The 17,179-nt window shown below is 41.8% G+C and overlaps 1 protein-coding gene across 5 annotated transcripts in view; it reads right to left on the bottom strand.

The window, feature by feature from the left end:
- The window catches only part of RGL1 (ral guanine nucleotide dissociation stimulator like 1), a 164,802-nt gene that overhangs the window by 48,204 nt on the left and 99,419 nt on the right, over positions 1–17,179 (bottom strand). For all 5 annotated transcript variants that reach the window (XR_003765116.2, XM_029080699.2, XM_029080701.2 and 2 more), the window contains one exon: positions 4,231–4,308. Coding sequence is in view for 4 of the 5 variants with exons in the window: in XM_029080699.2 (XP_028936532.1) it covers positions 4,231–4,308 (78 nt within the window). In the remaining variant the exon portion in view is untranslated. The remainder of the gene's footprint in view (positions 1–4,230; positions 4,309–17,179) is intronic.

Here is a 17,179-nt window from a genome sequence, read left to right as displayed (position 1 = left end):
TTATCTTTCTATTTGCAAATCCTCCACCCTTTTCCCCTTTGCAAAGCCTTGACACAAGCTCTTTGCAATCCCTTTTTTGCTTCTTTAACCTTCATCCATTATGCATTTGTTTTAGGCCATTACTATTAGAATCTCTTTAGCCATTTGCTTTCTGCTTCTCCATTAATTCTCCTTCTGGTTACCATTTGGTCTTAGTCATTCTTCTGATTTCCCTCCTCACGTTTCCTCTCAGTGTGTGTGAAATACTCTTGGCCTTTGTTCTTTTCTTTACCTCTCAAAGCCTTATCCCACCTTTGCAGTCTAATTTCCACTACTTTCTAGTTTATTTGAATTTACTGGAATGTATGTTGATTGTAACCCATCCATGAGGATTTTAAATACTTTCCACTGCAGGTTTCCAAGACTGCTCAGAATCACAGCCAACTTTCTTTAACTCATCCCACATTCTTTTGAAATCTGTCTGGAGTTCAATGCTTTGGGTTATAACTATTTCCATGACCTTACATTACTGCTTCTAAACTGGTGGCAGTATTGAGGACTATGGAGGAATCATTCAAAGAATGAAATCTGCAGCACTCAGCTATGTAAACATGGCAAGAACACAACTTGCAAGAATCATGGCATGTAGACTTTAAGGCAAGAGACAAACTTGAGGTCCCACAGGAGAATTGATGAAATTCAATAAGAGGAAGGAAAACAGAATACAAAAGGTTTCACGTTGGCATGATCTTTAAAAGGTGAAAATACAGATTCATTATATGAGGCACTTAGAACTACTTCAAAAAAGCTCCCTGGGACCAGAGGACACCAAAGTTCTCCTCACCTCCAACTTCAGTGATTGTTCAGTTGTTTTAAGCCTTTTTTACATAGTTCCCAAAATGGGGACAAATATAGAAGAGCTGCTGATACGTCACAAGGCAGATACTCAACATATCTTATGGAACAATCCCATATTTAGTAGAGACACAGTGAGAAAGCAATGCCTAATGGCCATCTCTGTTCTGCTTAGGGTCAAACAAAATGGAGGAAGGAGACCAGAAGGGATGCTACCCTGCAAAGATCACCCCTGTAGTCCACAGAAATTGGTTCCAAAATTGAAAATTTCTAAGTACCAGACTACCCCATATTGTAACTTCTTTCATTTCATCACAGGCAGTATGGAAGCTAAATCCTAAAATCCCAAAAGGAAGTAGAATTGTATTCCATGGAATTTGAAGATTCTTGTTTTGGACCATTAACTTCATGGCTCATTGTGGGCAGGGAACATGTCTATCAACTCTATTATATTTTACTTTTCCAAGCATTTAGTACAGTGCTCTGCACACAGTTAGCACTCAATAAATACTACCGGTCAATTGATTCATGGACTTCCAATAGAGTATGCCTCCTAAGAAGGGGCACTATCGACAGGCCTTAAAGATACCATCTCAGTGAGTTTTCCAGCATACCTCTATATTTATCTGAACACTTAAAGAGCACAAGATCAGCACCTGCAGTTCTTGACAGCTTTTACAGGTGCCAATGTTTAGAAAAGAATGAAGCATTAATTTTAGAAAAGATGTGGATCTTGGTCTAGGCCCTGAAGAAAAAAATGTTGGAAAAACAAATCACAGTTGGACATTTTTCTGCTCACAATCCAATCCAATTCAAAGTTGGTTTCCTCTTTATACTATGCAAAAGGCATTTGCTTCCAAACAGGATGTTTATTTTTTGGAGTTTATAGGCTCATTCTGCCTATTTTCCACCTGAAATCACAACAGGGCAGAGCCACACAGTAGTAGGTTGTGCACGAGGAGATACTTAATAAATACTATTACTACAAAGCAGCTGTTCTAATAGATTACACACAGTTTAGGATGACAAAGATAGGGGCTTTTCCAGAAGTACATCAGCATTAGGAACAAAGATGATTACGAAGTGGAGGACATGAATGGAAAATGGTATGGAAGGTGTTGGAAGTTGTAGAGGGAAAGAGGAGGAAGGTGAGGCCAGGAAGTGGAAAGAATCACATTTAGGGGGAGGGAAAGGGAAAAAAGAAGAGAGGAAGACAGAAGTACCTAAGCACCAGCAGGAAAATTTGGTTAAAGGAAGGGGAAAAAGAACAAAACAGAGGAAGAGGCTCTGGAAATAAGGAGGCGAAATTCTGCTTTGGAAAGGAAGAATAGGTTCACTCCATGGAAGACAAATGTAAGACTGTCAGCCGACACTTAGAAAGTGGAATGGAATAATGACAGGTCTCATGAATTCTCCCACTTAACATGCCTCTGATTCAGGCTTTAAAGGGAATCTCAGACTTTCTCAGAAAACATGCAGCTCAGTTAGGCACGAGGGAGCTAAAGTGGATCTTCTAGTTGATGTCAAACAAACCATCAAAGTGTATGGCCTGTAATTCCAGACTCTTACTGCTGCCAACTGTTGAGTATGTAATACTTAAGTTTTATGATGGGGCATTACAAACAACCAATGAACCTTTCCCGTGGGATCCATAACCAATCACTGTCCAGAGTTTGCAACTTGCACTCCATCCCTGAGTGGCAGTGGCCTCAAATGGGAGGTAGGAATGGAGAACACAGCATAAAACTTCCACCCTTTTCCCCCGTTTTTAAACTTTTAACAGGGAGATTACACCTTTATGGACCACCCTACGACTCTTCTTTCCCCCCATTCCCTGCCTCCTGGGCTCCCACCTCAACCCACCCTACCCAGATGAAATCTTTTCATCTGAAGTTAGGGGACAGACCAACTTCGGATGGGTTAGAAAGGAGTGAGTTGGGGGCAGGAAGCTAAGGATGATGGGAGGCCTTCCTCAGTCTGACCCCTTTCACCGCCCCTTGGGCAAGACAGAATTCCTGGCTACTGACTCGCAAACAATATTTGCCACGGAATGTCCACTCACAGTCTAGACGGATAATTTTCTGAACCACCTCTGCCAAGAGCCTAGCTAAGGTTAAAACACTCACTTGGAAACTAAAGAGTTCCTGATAGTTTTCACAAGATTGCTTTACTGTTGTTTGGAAAAAATCATGTCAACAGAATTGGTTCAATCCCAATTCATTCAAAAAACTGAATTCCTGTTGCGGGTCCATGTCCGAGGCTATGTCTATCCTTGCCAAGCCAAACGTAACATTCTCAGAGTGATTTGTAAACTGGGGGAAAGAGCTTTACTCTGCTGCTTCATTTTCAAAGCCACAGCAGTCAGAACCAGTGCAAGAATGCAAGACTCCACACGCTGTCCACCACGTGAACAAAACAGGCTTTGTTCAGCAAATTGGAGATGGAGCCGAAGTCTATGTTGCACGGCACTTTGTTGACCCCTGATAACCCCGAAAGCTCCCTGTAGACTGTAAGCTCACTGTAGGCATGGAATGTGTCTGTTTATTGTTATATTGTACTCTCCCAAGTGCTTAGAACAGTGCTCTGCACAATGTAAGTGCTCAATAAATACAATTGACTATTAGTATGCACTTATGTTTAATACATCTCTGTGGTAACCTAAGAAACTAATGGATTTAGTTGGTCTTGGAAAGCTCAAAGATTATGGAGGTTCAGTGAGGTCAAAAAGATAACCCACAGTCAGAAACGAATCAATGACTTAGTCTGGAGAAAAAGCCAACTCCTCTCTCGTCCCTGCCACCTTCCTTACCACTACAGAAGAGAATTCCAAAGATATGAATAATGCCTGGGTCATATTAAGTAAGAATTTCATCCCCAAAAAACTAGAAAATGGGACTAAATAATACTGCAGAATTAGATCCTTCCAAGGAGCTCAAGGCATTCAGTGACCAACAGGAAATACAATTTCCCACCACCGTCAAATCACCAATCAGCTTGAAATCATGCATGTTGACAAAATGAGGAAAGAAGTAGGAAACGGGAAAAAAAAGGAGGAGAATAAAAGGGTCAAAGGAACAACCAGACCATGGGAATTTCAAATCAATCAATAATATAATGTCTGTCTTGACCCTAAAAATGAAAATTTGCAACTGAACAGTCTCAAAATGAGGATGGTCTGTCCATCCCTTGTGGTTTCAATCACTAAGTTGCCAGAAAGAGCCTGGCTCTGAAACACACGGAAATAATCACGGTGTGGTTTCCAAGACAAAGAGAGCTTTGGGACCACATCCATTTGAGATATTATACTGCGGCCAAAAGTTTGTTGAATCAGGATCGATGGTATTTGTTGAATGCCTACTGTATGCAAAGGCCCAGACTGAGAAAATGCAAACTTACTTTCGGAGCACAATTCTGGACTCGGATGAATTTTGGATCCCATCTTCTTCACAGTTTGGGCACTTCAGATTTCCGTATCTGTACAACAAGATGGAAGCATTAGGTTGCTGTAATGCCTAGGGGAAGAAATCCTTACATGAACAAGGTGTGTTTGGAAGAACTGGCAAGAAAAACACAACCTACCAGGGAAGTGAACTGTGTTCAGAAATGTTAGTGATACTAAGTTACTCTCTTAAAATTTACTAGTAAATGATAGAAGCGTGGTATGATATCATTATTACTATTATTATTTCGGTATTTTTGAGCACTTACTATGTGCTAAGCACTATACTACGTATTGGGGTAGATATGAGATAATTAAATTATACACAGTCCCTGTCCCATTTGGGGCTCACAGGGGTAGCAGAGTTAAATATGGGTCATCATAACCAAACTACTAAAATTAATAGTATTTTAAGAAAAAGGTTTTTCCCCTCTTAGCAGAAGGAGTCAAAGGTTAATTAAGGTTGCTTCCTCACCCCACTACCAGAGCCAAGCACTTATGGGATGCAGTGTGGTCTAACAAAAGGAGCACAGCCCGGAAAGTCAGTCAATCTTATTTATTAAGTGCTTACTATGTGCAGAACACTGTACTAAGTGCTTGGGAGAGTACAATATAACACATTCCCTGCCCACCATGAGCTTATGGTCTACAGTCAGAGGACTTGGGTTCTAACCCCAGCTCTTCCACTTACCTGCTGTGTGACCTTGGATAAGTCAAAGGTCTCTGTGCTTCAGTTCCCTCACCTGCTAAATGGGGATCAAAACCCTGTTATCCCTTCTACTTAGAATGTGAGGCTCACATGGGACCTGATTCTCTTGTATCTCCCCTAGTATTTAGTACAGTGCTTGGCAGGTAGTAAGCACTTAAATACCACAATGATTATTATGGAGAATTCACACCAAGCCCCAAGGCCCCCCATCAGCCCCACATGAAAACCATCACCCTGATCCAGGACTTCTCAACTTTACTTCTCTTCAGGCCACACCTGCTCACTTTAATAGCATCTTTCCATTGTCAGGAATACCTTCTGTTTTACTAATAACAAGCAGAAAATTTATAGTTCATTATCTCTTAGCTGTAAAAGTTAAAAGGCCATTGCTAATGATCACCTTGACTTAAAGAGAAACCCCAGCATCATATTACCTGAAGGGGAGGAAAGAGAAGGGGAAGAGAAATGATGAGAGGGAAAAAAACAGAGGAAAGAAGGACAAAGAGAGCAAAGGGAGAAAGGGATAGCAGGTGGAGGGTTTGGACACCAAGAGCAGATATAAGGGTTACTGGGAGAGGTGGAAACTGGGAGAGGGAAGGAAACAGAAGGAATGGAGAGAGAGAGCCCACCTACAGTGAGGGTAAATATCTACATGGCACTCTTCAATCAGTCAGTGGTATTTACTGAGTGCAATCTGTGAATGCAGCACCGTACTAAGCACTTGAGAAAGTACAATGGAGTTGATAGACCCAATCCTTGCACTAGGCCAGTGCTCTGCACATAGTAAGTGCTCAATAAATATGATTGATTAAATACAACTGATTGAAAAGGAAGTTACAATCTAGTGGGAGCGACAGACATTTAAATAAATTAGATGTAGGGAAAACAACAGAATATAAGGCTATGTACGTAAGTACATTAGTGCAAGCAAGGATAGGATGAGTATCAAAGTGCATGGGGGTTCAGACATAAGTGCATAGGTGACATAAGTGAGGGAAAGTAGGGTAGAGAGCAGAGAAATTAGTCACAGGTGATGCATTCTTCGGTCGCAGAAGCACGGTCCTTGTCAAACAGAACTCTCATTCCTTCATTCAATTGCATTTATTGAGTGCTTACTAAGCTGGCTCCCTTGCTCTTTTTACAGTGCACTCTCCTAGATGGCAGATGCCACTCTGTCAGCTCACTTGGCATAATGGCTTCAGAAGACCATAGGAAATGTCATTACTATTTCAGTTCAAAGGCCACTCCAACATAGAATTCTGTCTCCGACAGTGGAGATGGAAATAGCAGGCCCTTTCTGACATTCATTCTAATGTTTAGATACAGATCATTCATTCATTCATTAGTATTTATTGAGCGCTTACTATGTGCAGAGCACTGTACTAAGCACTTGGAATGTACAAATCGGTAACAGATAGAGTCCCTGCCCTTTGACGGGCTTACAGTCACTAGCAACTCTAGCTTTCCATTTAGTAAGCCATGTATTTACCCCAACCCCATTTAAACCTGTACACTGTGGACAGACAGTAAACACAGATACAGTGAAAATGACAAAGGTTGACACCCTGGAGTAGGACTACATCTCCCAGGGCAACAGATTTCCAATAGGTCACGCTGCTTGGCCAGGGAGGCAGCATAGCTTAGTGGAAAGAGCATGGGCTTGAGAGTCAGAGGACCTGAGGATTGAGACTGTGAGCCCCATATGGGACAGGGACTGTGTCCAACCCAATTTGCTTGTATCAACCCCAGTGCTTGGCACATAGTAAGCCTCTAACAAATGCCACAATTATTATTACCTCGTATAAAAACTGTTTGATTTTATTTTCAAGGAACAGCATTTGATATGTGCAAGTACAGACTACCAGCTATTTACCACCATCTGTAGCCAATATGTTACTAAATCACATTGAACCAGATTATTATTGGTTCAGACTCATTCTCCTCTGTAGAGAATTCAGAGGTGATTTATAATAAAACCATCTGGTCATCTGTCCCAAAGGTTTGTTATCAAAGCTCCTGTTTCTGGGAACCTGGCTGCTAATTCTGTTGCACTGTACTACTCCAAGCACTTAGTAAAGTGCTCTGCTCATAGTAAGTGCTCAATAAATACCACCAATTGATCAGTATAGGGAGCAAAAGCTATAAAATAACACCCTTGTGGATTCTAGAAAAGGTATTAAAGGCACCCACTGCACCTCTCATTGTGAAACATGCAGAATCAGTCATTACATAAGGGGTCTTTCTTCTGCATGAATGAAAGCTGGTCCACCCAGATCCTCCCCACCCCCCACAGCCCAAGAACATTCACCCCAAGTCCCGGCATGGGATTCAGCTGGTGGTGTTCAAACACCAGGGTCCCCTTAACCACCTGGTACCTCTTAGACTGATTTCTTGGCCTCCTGAAGACATATTTCTCTATCTCACATCCTCTTTTCCCCTTGGATCACACAATCTTCCCCCTCCCTACCCATCTTGCTCTGAACTACAGTTACTTCCAGCCATTCTAAGTCTGCCAGTTGCATCTGAAGGAGCAAAGCACCACAGAGGGCCAAGTGAACTCTGACTCAAGGAGTGAAAAATAGGGCTGGACAATAAAATTAAGTGGCATGGCTTTTTGGCTCTCTCACTGACCACCAGTGTGCAAAGATACCCCAAAATCTGTCCAAGAGAGAATATGAGCACTGCAATCATCATCATCAGTTTACTCTGAGCACTTACTACGTGCAGAGAGCATTTTACTAAGTACTTGGGAGAGTACAACAATTAGCAGACATATTCCCTGACCACAATGAGCTGACAGTCTAGTGGATGAGGACAGGCACTGACTCTTGAGAGACTAGCTTTGCTTGAAATCCCAAGAACCACAAAATCTTCCAACTCAATTCTTTGCCTGTCTGTCCTTCATATATTAGAGGAGGAATTTCATCTTTCTTTCACATTTCTTTTCAACCTGTTTTATTTTATACATTCTCCAGAGTGCGAGCTACAGTCCAGATCTTTCATCCACTACCACAGGGAGCTGGAGGAAAGGCGGTGGGGGGTTGGTAGGAAGTCAGGGAAAAGAAACAAGTTTTATTGCTACTGGCATTGTATTTTCAGAAGGTGCTCGGAGAACGAGGTTCCAGGTTTTTCTTTCCTCTTACTTCATAATGGCTGCTTCCCATCCTGGGTTGAGTCAGGATTATTTTCCATTGTTTAAGCCATCCAGTTGGGCTCCTGACTGTGTTTGCTCTGACGGACTCCCGCAGGTCCCAGCTCAATCTCACAGTTCATCTCCCACAGTGTGACTACCCCATACAATCAGCTGGTGTATGATCATTTTGCCATTCAGCAGAGATGTGGTTTTTCTTTTTTGCTTAAAGAATTTCAGCAATGCAACCTGTGGTGGTGCAACACAGCCCTTTCCGAGCCCCCTCTATGGTTCCAGGTAGCTGGCAGGGTCCCAGCTGTAGAAAAAAAAATCCCTTCTTCGTAATATTGCCAAGGCTTGTTAAGTACAATGCGTTCTGGCAAGAAGGCAGTCTAGACCAGTGGCATCAAAGAAAATTTTGCTGTGCTTGCAACTCTTTAAAACTGTGCTCCAGTGAAAACCTAATGGAAACCAGTGAAACAGCTGCAGTAGTTTTAAATTAATTCACTATCTCTCCCTCTCTGTCAGACAGTCCCCACTGGTGCTGTTCTGCCTCTGTCTACCTGGATCTGTCTTGGAAATTTTTCAGTGGTTGTATCTGAGAAACACTGGCGTAGTGATTTACTCAGGAGCCTTGGGTAAGGATTCTCTTTTCCACGACTTATATTAAAAACTGATGTGCAACCTTCACCAGATTTCTTAACCTCTCAGGTTTACTTTCTCCATTGATAAAATAGCAAAGTTTAAGACGGCTTTGAGGGTTAAAATCAGAAGAGCCCTTAAGGATCCAGTGAAAAGTGGTTGCAGTGGAAGAACCAAGTGTTATCATAATTTGGTGTCCTAATCTAACAGCTAGAAAGAGAACAAACATCCAATATTATGAGGAAATGGGTCCCTGGAAAGGCAGAGAGTCTGTGAATGCATGTTCATTTATTAAGCCTTTAGAAATTTGGGGGGGAAAGGGTTAAATTTTTTGAATGCTGAAATTTTCTCTCCATCATTTTAAACTGTGAGCTTGAGGGTTAGGGTCCATAATGATAATAATTACGGTATTTGTTAAGCACTTACTTTGTGCCAAGCACTGTCCCATAGCTTTTTCTCCATTGTCTTTACAGTCTCCTTGTCCTGCATCGGGAAAGTGCTCGGTGATGCTTGTGATAATGATGATGATGATGTTTGGCACTGGAATTCAGGGCTCAAAATTCCTAGGTCAGAAGGGCACACTAGGGCAGTCTCTCTGGCTTGAATGAATTTGATGTTTCCCTGGCTCTGCTCAGAATTTCTTCCCAAACTCAAAGTCCAATTTGGTTTATTGACACTGGGGGGATAAACTATTGCTTTCCATGGAAGTAGAAGAGACATTAACCACCCTCTCTGATATTCTACATCAAAGTCCTGCTTCTTGAAATTTCTCATGAATGGGAGTCAGCATCCTTAGAAATAACCTTATAGATTTCATTCTAAAATAAGTGCCAATAATTAGTGGTTGTCAGGTGTTAAAAACAGAAGATTTGTAAATGCCTTCTACAGAATCAAGTGGTTTTACTACAAGCAATGATTTCCTTTAGCCTAAAAACTGACATTAAATTTGGAACTGATTTTAGATTATTAAGTAGCAGAATATAATTACATATGAGAGAAACAGTATGGTCTAGTGGAAAGAACACAGCACGTGAGCCTGGGAGTCAAAAGGACCTGGGTTCTACTCCAGGACCCATCATTTGTTTGTTTGTTTTTGTTTTATGGTACTTGTTATGGGCTTACTATATGTCAAACACTGTTTAAGCACTGGGGTGGATACAAGTTGATTAGGTCAGACACAGTCTCTGTTTCACATGGAGCTCACAGTCTTAAGCAGGACATACTTGTCTGCTGTGTGACCTTGGGCAAGTCACTTCACTTGCCCCATGTGGGACATGGACTATGTCCAACCTGTCTTGTATCTACTCCAGTACAGTGCCTGGCACATAGTAAGCACTTGATAAATACCATTAAAAAAAGAGAGACAGGTGATTCGGTATTTCACATAAAAGAAATGAAATATAAATTACCTGTAAGAAAATGACTGTTAGTGAAGAAATGAAAATAGATAAATTGTAAGGAAATGATGATAATTTATTGAAGACACTGCTGCACTTTAAAGTCAATTCAGATATGGCAGGATGCTGTCCTCTCTGGAGTTACAAAACGGGACATAATATGAAATCATCACCATTATCATCATGGATATTCAGGGTTTTTTTGTTGCTGGTGAGCATCTTTCACTAGGTATAGCATTTCCTAAGTACTTCGGGACAACTGTTGATGCACAGAGCTTAGCTGATTCTGAAAAGCTGTTCAGTTATGTGTAAGTCTTCTGGGGATAGGGGTGGAGGTGCTTCTATAAGCACAGCCATGTGTGTTTAGCAGCTCAAGGGTGAGCGGGTCAAGGACTCTGTTGATGTTCTTAACCTGCTGAGTTGCTTTTTCTCAGAGGATAAGAAATATAATATGATGCCTGCTTCTAGGTAACTCCGTTATTCTGCACTGAATCTAGTTTAATGTCTTACTTTACTCTGTTGGTCTAGAAAGGATAAATGATTGCTGACTCTGACCTGATCACCCATATCACTGTGGATTAATCTTGGGATCTCGATACACTGTTTAATGCAACCAAACTAAGCAGTTGCCCGAGTGAATGTGTAACAGTGATATTGAGAAGCAGGGTGGCTTAGTGGACAGAGTACAGGCCTGGGAGTCAGGTGAACTGAATCCTAATCCTGGCTCTGCCACTTGTCTGCTGTGTGACCTTGGGCAAGTCACTTAACTTCTCTGAGCCTCAGTTATCCCATCTGTAAAATGAGGATTAAGACTGTGAGCCCCATGTGGGAAATGGACTGTGTTGTCCAACTTGATTACCTTGTATATATCCCTGTGTATAATATAGTGCCTGGCACATAGTAAGCTTTTAGCAAATACCATAAAAAAGATGTCTAATGCTTTAATTAACCTACAAATACAATGAATAAACTTGCTGTTGCTCCCCTAAAACTCCCCTGAACTTGACATGCATTAACATTCAATTCTGATGGGTCAAATTAAATAATAAATAATAATGATGGTATTTGTTAAGGCTTACTCTGTGCTAGGCACTATGTTATATGCAAGGATAGATACAAGATAATCTCTGACTCTGATGGGCTCTAACTCCCAAGACTGTGCTCTTTCCGTTAAGCCACACTGCTTCCCCAGTAATAATGATGGCATTTGTTAAGCACTTACCATGTGCCAAGCACTTTTTTAAGTGCTGGGGGAGATACAAGGTGATCAGGTTGTCCCTCATGGGGCTCACAGTCTTAATCCCATTTTACAGATGAGGTAACTAAAGCCTAGTCACACAGCTGATAAGTGGCAGAGCTTGGATTAGAACCCAGGATCTCTGACTCCCAAGCCCGTACTCTTTCCAATAAGCCACTCTGCTTCTCCTAAATTGAGAAGTGAAGCTGCACTGAACTTTTGGAAAAACCTGGTTAAAGTATATTCTTCATTAGGGGGTCCAGGAGGATTCTGGCTAAGATCTTGCCCACAATGAAAAGCGCTGAGAGTTTTCATCTTCAGTTCTCTTCCCCTTTCTTCCTGAAGAAGTGCTAAGCCATTTGTTGAGGAAGAGCCTATGAAAGCATCTGAGCAGGGCACGCCATCCCTGCTTGTAGATCCTGACAGACACACCATCGGATCCAAGATCTTTGTCCTTTTCTTCGTGGCCCTACCTATGGCAGTGACTTCTTGCCAAGATTATGTTTGCACAAGGTCTAATCTAAGATGACCTATAGATAAGGACAGCCAGTGTAGATTTTGTTACATATACAGGCAACTGGGCTGATTAACATCAAAAGAAAAAGTCTTTTTGCCTGTATTAAACACATTCCAGAGCAATCACTCCAAGGGCCTGATGTAGTATTATGTACCTTGTGGGCACTACAATACTTGTTATCAATGATGTCTGGGAAGAACCACATTTTATTGTATGGTTTATGAGAATATCCAGAAATAAAACTACTCAGAAGGGAAAACTAGGGCAGAATGGCTTCTTGTCTTCTACAGCACTGCCAAGTTCCTCCGTGTACTGTGCTTCCAGTGAATGCAAAAGAAGATTAGTTGGCATAGGAGCTGCGTGGGAGTCCAGAATAGCATGAGAATATGCTGATAAACAGTCGCAGAAAGTCCTTAGGTCTCAAGTCTACAACAGCCCTTTAAACCTCTTTTTACGCTTCCACATGCTCTCCTTTACATTACATTTACATTCATGCTGAAGAAATGCCCAAGATGAATGACAAACGGGAGTGATTTGAAAGTAAAAATCAGCTACTGTACACCACTTAAGACAAAAAGCCCCAAATTACTTATTTTTCTTGCTGGTTCCTCCTTTGATTATCAAGTCTAGTTTTTTGAACTCATTGACTTTTCCATGGATCTTACGCTCTTCAGTCACTGGAAAAGACAACTCTCCTCATCCATTTTCCTTTTTGTTTATTGATAATTTTCTTTTCTAGTTCTTAAGAACTAGGTTCAGAGCTTTAGAACTCTCAAACAATGTTTCAATCTAACAAAGAGGGATTTATTTTTTCTTGAGGAAGGGTTTGCCAAAATTAAAAGGGTAAATGTTTCAGGGAAACTTTTCTTATCTCTAAAGTCTTGTAAATGCCATCATAAAGAAGAAAGCTAAAATAGCTGCCATTTCAGCCCAACATGATAATATAATAGTAATAAGTATGGTATTTGTTAAGTGCTTACTCTGTGCTAGGCACTGTACTAAGCACTAGGGTGGATACAAGCAAATTGGGTTGGACCTGGTCCCTGTCCCACTTAGGGCTCACAGTTTTAATCCCCATTTTACAGATGAGGTAACTGAGGCCCAGAGAAGTGAAGTGACTTGCCCAAGACCACAAGCAGACAAGTGACGGAGCCGGCACTGGAACCCATGACCTCCTGACTCCCAGGCACATGCTCTATCCACTTTCCCATGCTGCTTCCTAAAATTAAATTATGGTACTTGTTAAGTGCTTACTAGGTGTCAAGCACTGTTCTAAACACTGGTGTAGATAGAAGCTAATCAGTTGGACACAGTCCCATCTCACACTCTTAATCGCCATTTTCCAGGTGAGGGGACTGAGGGCCAGAGGTTAAGTGACTTGACCAAGGTCACACAGCAGACATGTGGCAGAGCTGGGATTAGAACCCAGGTCCTTATGACTCACAGGCCCATGCTCTATCCACTAAGTCACGCTGCTTCTCATCCTGTCAGGATCCTATCAGTGCAGAAGCATAGGATACCATTCCCAACCTATAAAAAGTAAGACACTGTACTGATGAAATGCTTCCACAGAAGATTTCAAATTAGTATAGTGCTCTGCACATAGTAAACGCTCAATAAATACAGCTGAATTAATTTCCAGTGTTATTTGGAGAGACTGGTCCATCATGGAGAAAGAAATCAATAATTGCTAACAGAGAAGACAAAAAATCAGTAGAGAAGGGAATTTTATTCTATTGCAGTAGTGGTAATACCAAACTTCTAAATGCCAACTTGGACCCTTTTGGTCACTACACAGAAATGGACCTGATAGAAAGAAAAAGAGTATACATATGAAGTATGTTTTTGCTGAACTTGTCTTCTATTGTCAAATTTTTCTTAGTTGGGTATGTTTGTACTATAGTCACATGACTACAGTTTGAGCTGAGGATACAGTGTTTGAAAAAAAATCCTGCATTCCTGAAGGATTCATATAAGAAGAGAATGGGTCTATGTGAACTGGATTTTGGGGGTCCTCTGCCTGAGAACCAGGGCCCATCTTACTGAATCATACCATCCACTCATTTCACAGTGATCTCGGAGATGGGAAGATATAGGAATTCTCATGGGTCTCCTTGGTTCCAACCATTTCCAAGCTAAAAGGAACAATTTCCTTCTAAACTGTGCAGGCTATGGAAGGCAACAGAACTTTCTTTCTCTTTCCATTCTTCCAGTGCTCATTTAAATGCTAGAAACATTTCAACAAGCATGCAAATCATTTCACTCTTCTCCCTACCCCCATCCTATGTCCCCAGTTCATGGACTTTTCCAGTCAACAAACAGTTTCATTTTCCAATAGCCAATTCAACTTTCGCTTTCCGCCCCTGCAAACCCCATCAGCCAACTTCAGCCCTGTTTAAGGGTCACCGAAGTCTAAATTTTGAACAAGACTACAAATTCAAGTGCCATATTTGAAAACTTAAAGAAAAACTTCTAGTACTCCAAGGATTTCATCATTCATTCAATTGTATTGAGCACTTACTGTGTGCACAGCACTGTATTAAGCACTTGGAAAAGTACAGTACAACAACAGACAGACATATTTGCTGCCCCCAGCAAGCTTACAGTATAGATTTCTCCTGACTATATCAGATTTGAAAGCTAGCAAGGAAAGTCAATCAGTTCTCCCCCTTCTACCTTACCTCACTGATTTCCTATTATTATTAAGGCCGTACACTTCCCTCCTCTAACTCCCAGACTACTCATTATACCTTGATCTCATTTGTTTTATTGCTGAAGCTTACCCATGTCCTCCCTCTGGTCTAGGATTCCCTTCCCCTTCAAATCTGACAGACCACCACTCTCCTTACTTTCAAAGCCCTTATTAAAATTATATCTCCTTCAAGCGGCCTTCCCTTAGTCCTCATTTCACCTATTCACCTTCCCTTCTGCATCAGTTATGCATTTGGGTCTGTGATAGTCACTCCACCCCAACCCCACAGCATATACACACATGCCCATAGTTTATTTACATTTATATCTGTCTCCCCCTGTAGACTGTTGCTCCTTGTGGGCAAGGAAGGTGCCTACCAATTCTGCTATATCATACTCTGCCAAGTGAAAAACAATATTGTGGAATTTAAGCTCTTCCTATGTGCCAAGCACTGTTCTAAGCAGTGGGGTAGATATAAGGTTGGACACAGTCCTTACTCCACATGGGGCTCACAATTTTGATCCCCATTTTAAAGATTATGTAACTGAGGCATTGAGAAGTTAAGTGAGTTGCCCAAAGTCACATAACAGACATGTGGCAGAGCCAGGATCAGAACCCATATCCTCTGACTCCCAGAACTGTACTCTTTCCACTAGCCACTCTGCTTAGTACAGTGCTCTATGCAGTCAGTGCTTAACAAATATAATTGATTTTAATTTGCACTGTGGAAGTTATTTGGCAATATCTTTATCATCTTCAATCCTTCATCATAAAATATTCACATGCTTTGACTACTGATTTTTTAAAGATACAAACAAGCGGTTGATAGCTCACTAAGCACATTTCAGAACCCAGGAGGTACATCCTCATTTCCAAAAAGCCAAAAGGAAGAATCTAGATATTTTACTATTTATACTCTCTCTTTAAAACCACCAGGAAAAAAAAAATCACACTTTGATTCAAGAGAATGTTTCAATCCCCACTGACTGGACAATGCCAGTGGCAACTTATCTAGAACTATTGACAGGATGTCAGGAAACCATTTCTCTTGCTGTAAAATACCCTAACTCTCCCAAAGGAAAAGGAAGTGTTATTTTTAGAAACTCTGACAGGCGAAGTCATTGCCTGTGGTGACAAAAAACAAATTCTTTTGATTCCCATCAAGCTTTGTAGTCCCTTAGCTTGCTGTTGGCTGGTTCTTTCTCCCCCAACTGGAGAGAGAGGAAACTAGCCTCTAGAATCTAGCTTCTCACATAGCAAAAATCCCTTTCTACCTGGCTGCTACTTTCAAAACTACTGATCAGGTAAAACTTGCTTCTATTGGTTGCTCTAGTCGAATCCTCAGGTTCATCACCTGCAACTGTGGGGAGTGATGTGTTCCTCTCAGAGATAGCCTAGGGTAGCAGAAGAGGATGGTGGGGGTGGGGGGCTTGAGAACACCAGGAAGCCCTGGTCCTCCCCCTAGTAACAGGTTTCACCGGGTCACCCATCTGTGGCTTTGTTTTACTGTTCTTTCCATTTATGGGTCCATAGGGCCAGAAGCCAGCATTCTGCTCAATATCCAAGAAAGAGCAAGTGTTTAGTAAACGCTTAGTAACTACAAACCAAGAGACTACTTCCTCTTTCACAACCCAAATGAAAGGTGCTGAGCTAACAGCCCCAGAGAACAGAGTTCCCTGGTCAGGGTGTTTTCAGTAGCCAGTGGCAGGAATTGTTGATGACACAGATTGAAGATGCCAAGTTCAAGAGGTCAATAGTCCCTGTCCCTTAAACTCTGAAAAGGGAAGGAATAATTTATTTCACACATGGCAGGGTCTTGCACACCCTCCTTCCCACGTCTGCATTCCCGGAACCCACGTGGTCTTTCTCTTTCAGCTCACTACTGCCCAGACAGGGGACAGCATGCTCAGAGGAGGTGGAGAGGATTGCTCGTGGTGGAAGCGTCATTTTCCTCCATTTTTTTTAATGGTATTTGTTAAGCACTTACCAAGTGCCGAGCACTGTACTAAGTACTGGGGAAGATATAAGCTGATCAAGTTGAACACAGTCCATATCTTACATGGGACTCACTGTCTTAATCTCCATTTTACAGAGAAGTGATGTGACTTGCCCAAGGTCACACAGCAGACAAGGGGCGGAACTGGGATTAGAACCCAAGTCCTTTTGACTCCCGGGCTCATGCTCTACCCATTAGGCCATGCTGCTTCTCCATTACCTCAGAAAGGCTGGCTTTATGCCCGAGGTCGGCCCACACTGAGGACCAATCCCCCTATCCCAATGTTTGGATGATGAGGCTTTGTAGCAGTGTGCAGGAAAAATGCCAGGAAAGGGAGGGGTTGTGGGACTGGATCAGAGCTGATTATCTTGTATCCAACCCAGCGCTTAGTACAGTGCTTGGTGCACAATAAGCCCTATACAAATACCACAATGTTTATTATTCTTATAATTAGGCAGTAGGAGTGCCTCTAATTCCTTCCCACCTGGCTCACCAGACAAAAGTCAGTTCATCAGCATGGGCAGGGGGAGTTTCCCTCCTTTGCCCTAATGGCCACCAATTCTTAGAAGACAATCCAATCTAAGAG

This window comes from Ornithorhynchus anatinus, chromosome 16 (assembly GCF_004115215.2).
Source record: "Ornithorhynchus anatinus isolate Pmale09 chromosome 16, mOrnAna1.pri.v4, whole genome shotgun sequence".
NCBI lineage: Eukaryota > Metazoa > Chordata > Mammalia > Monotremata > Ornithorhynchidae > Ornithorhynchus > Ornithorhynchus anatinus.
The sequence above is the reverse complement of the archived record's forward strand: the minus strand, read 5'-3'. Positions and strand labels throughout refer to the sequence as shown.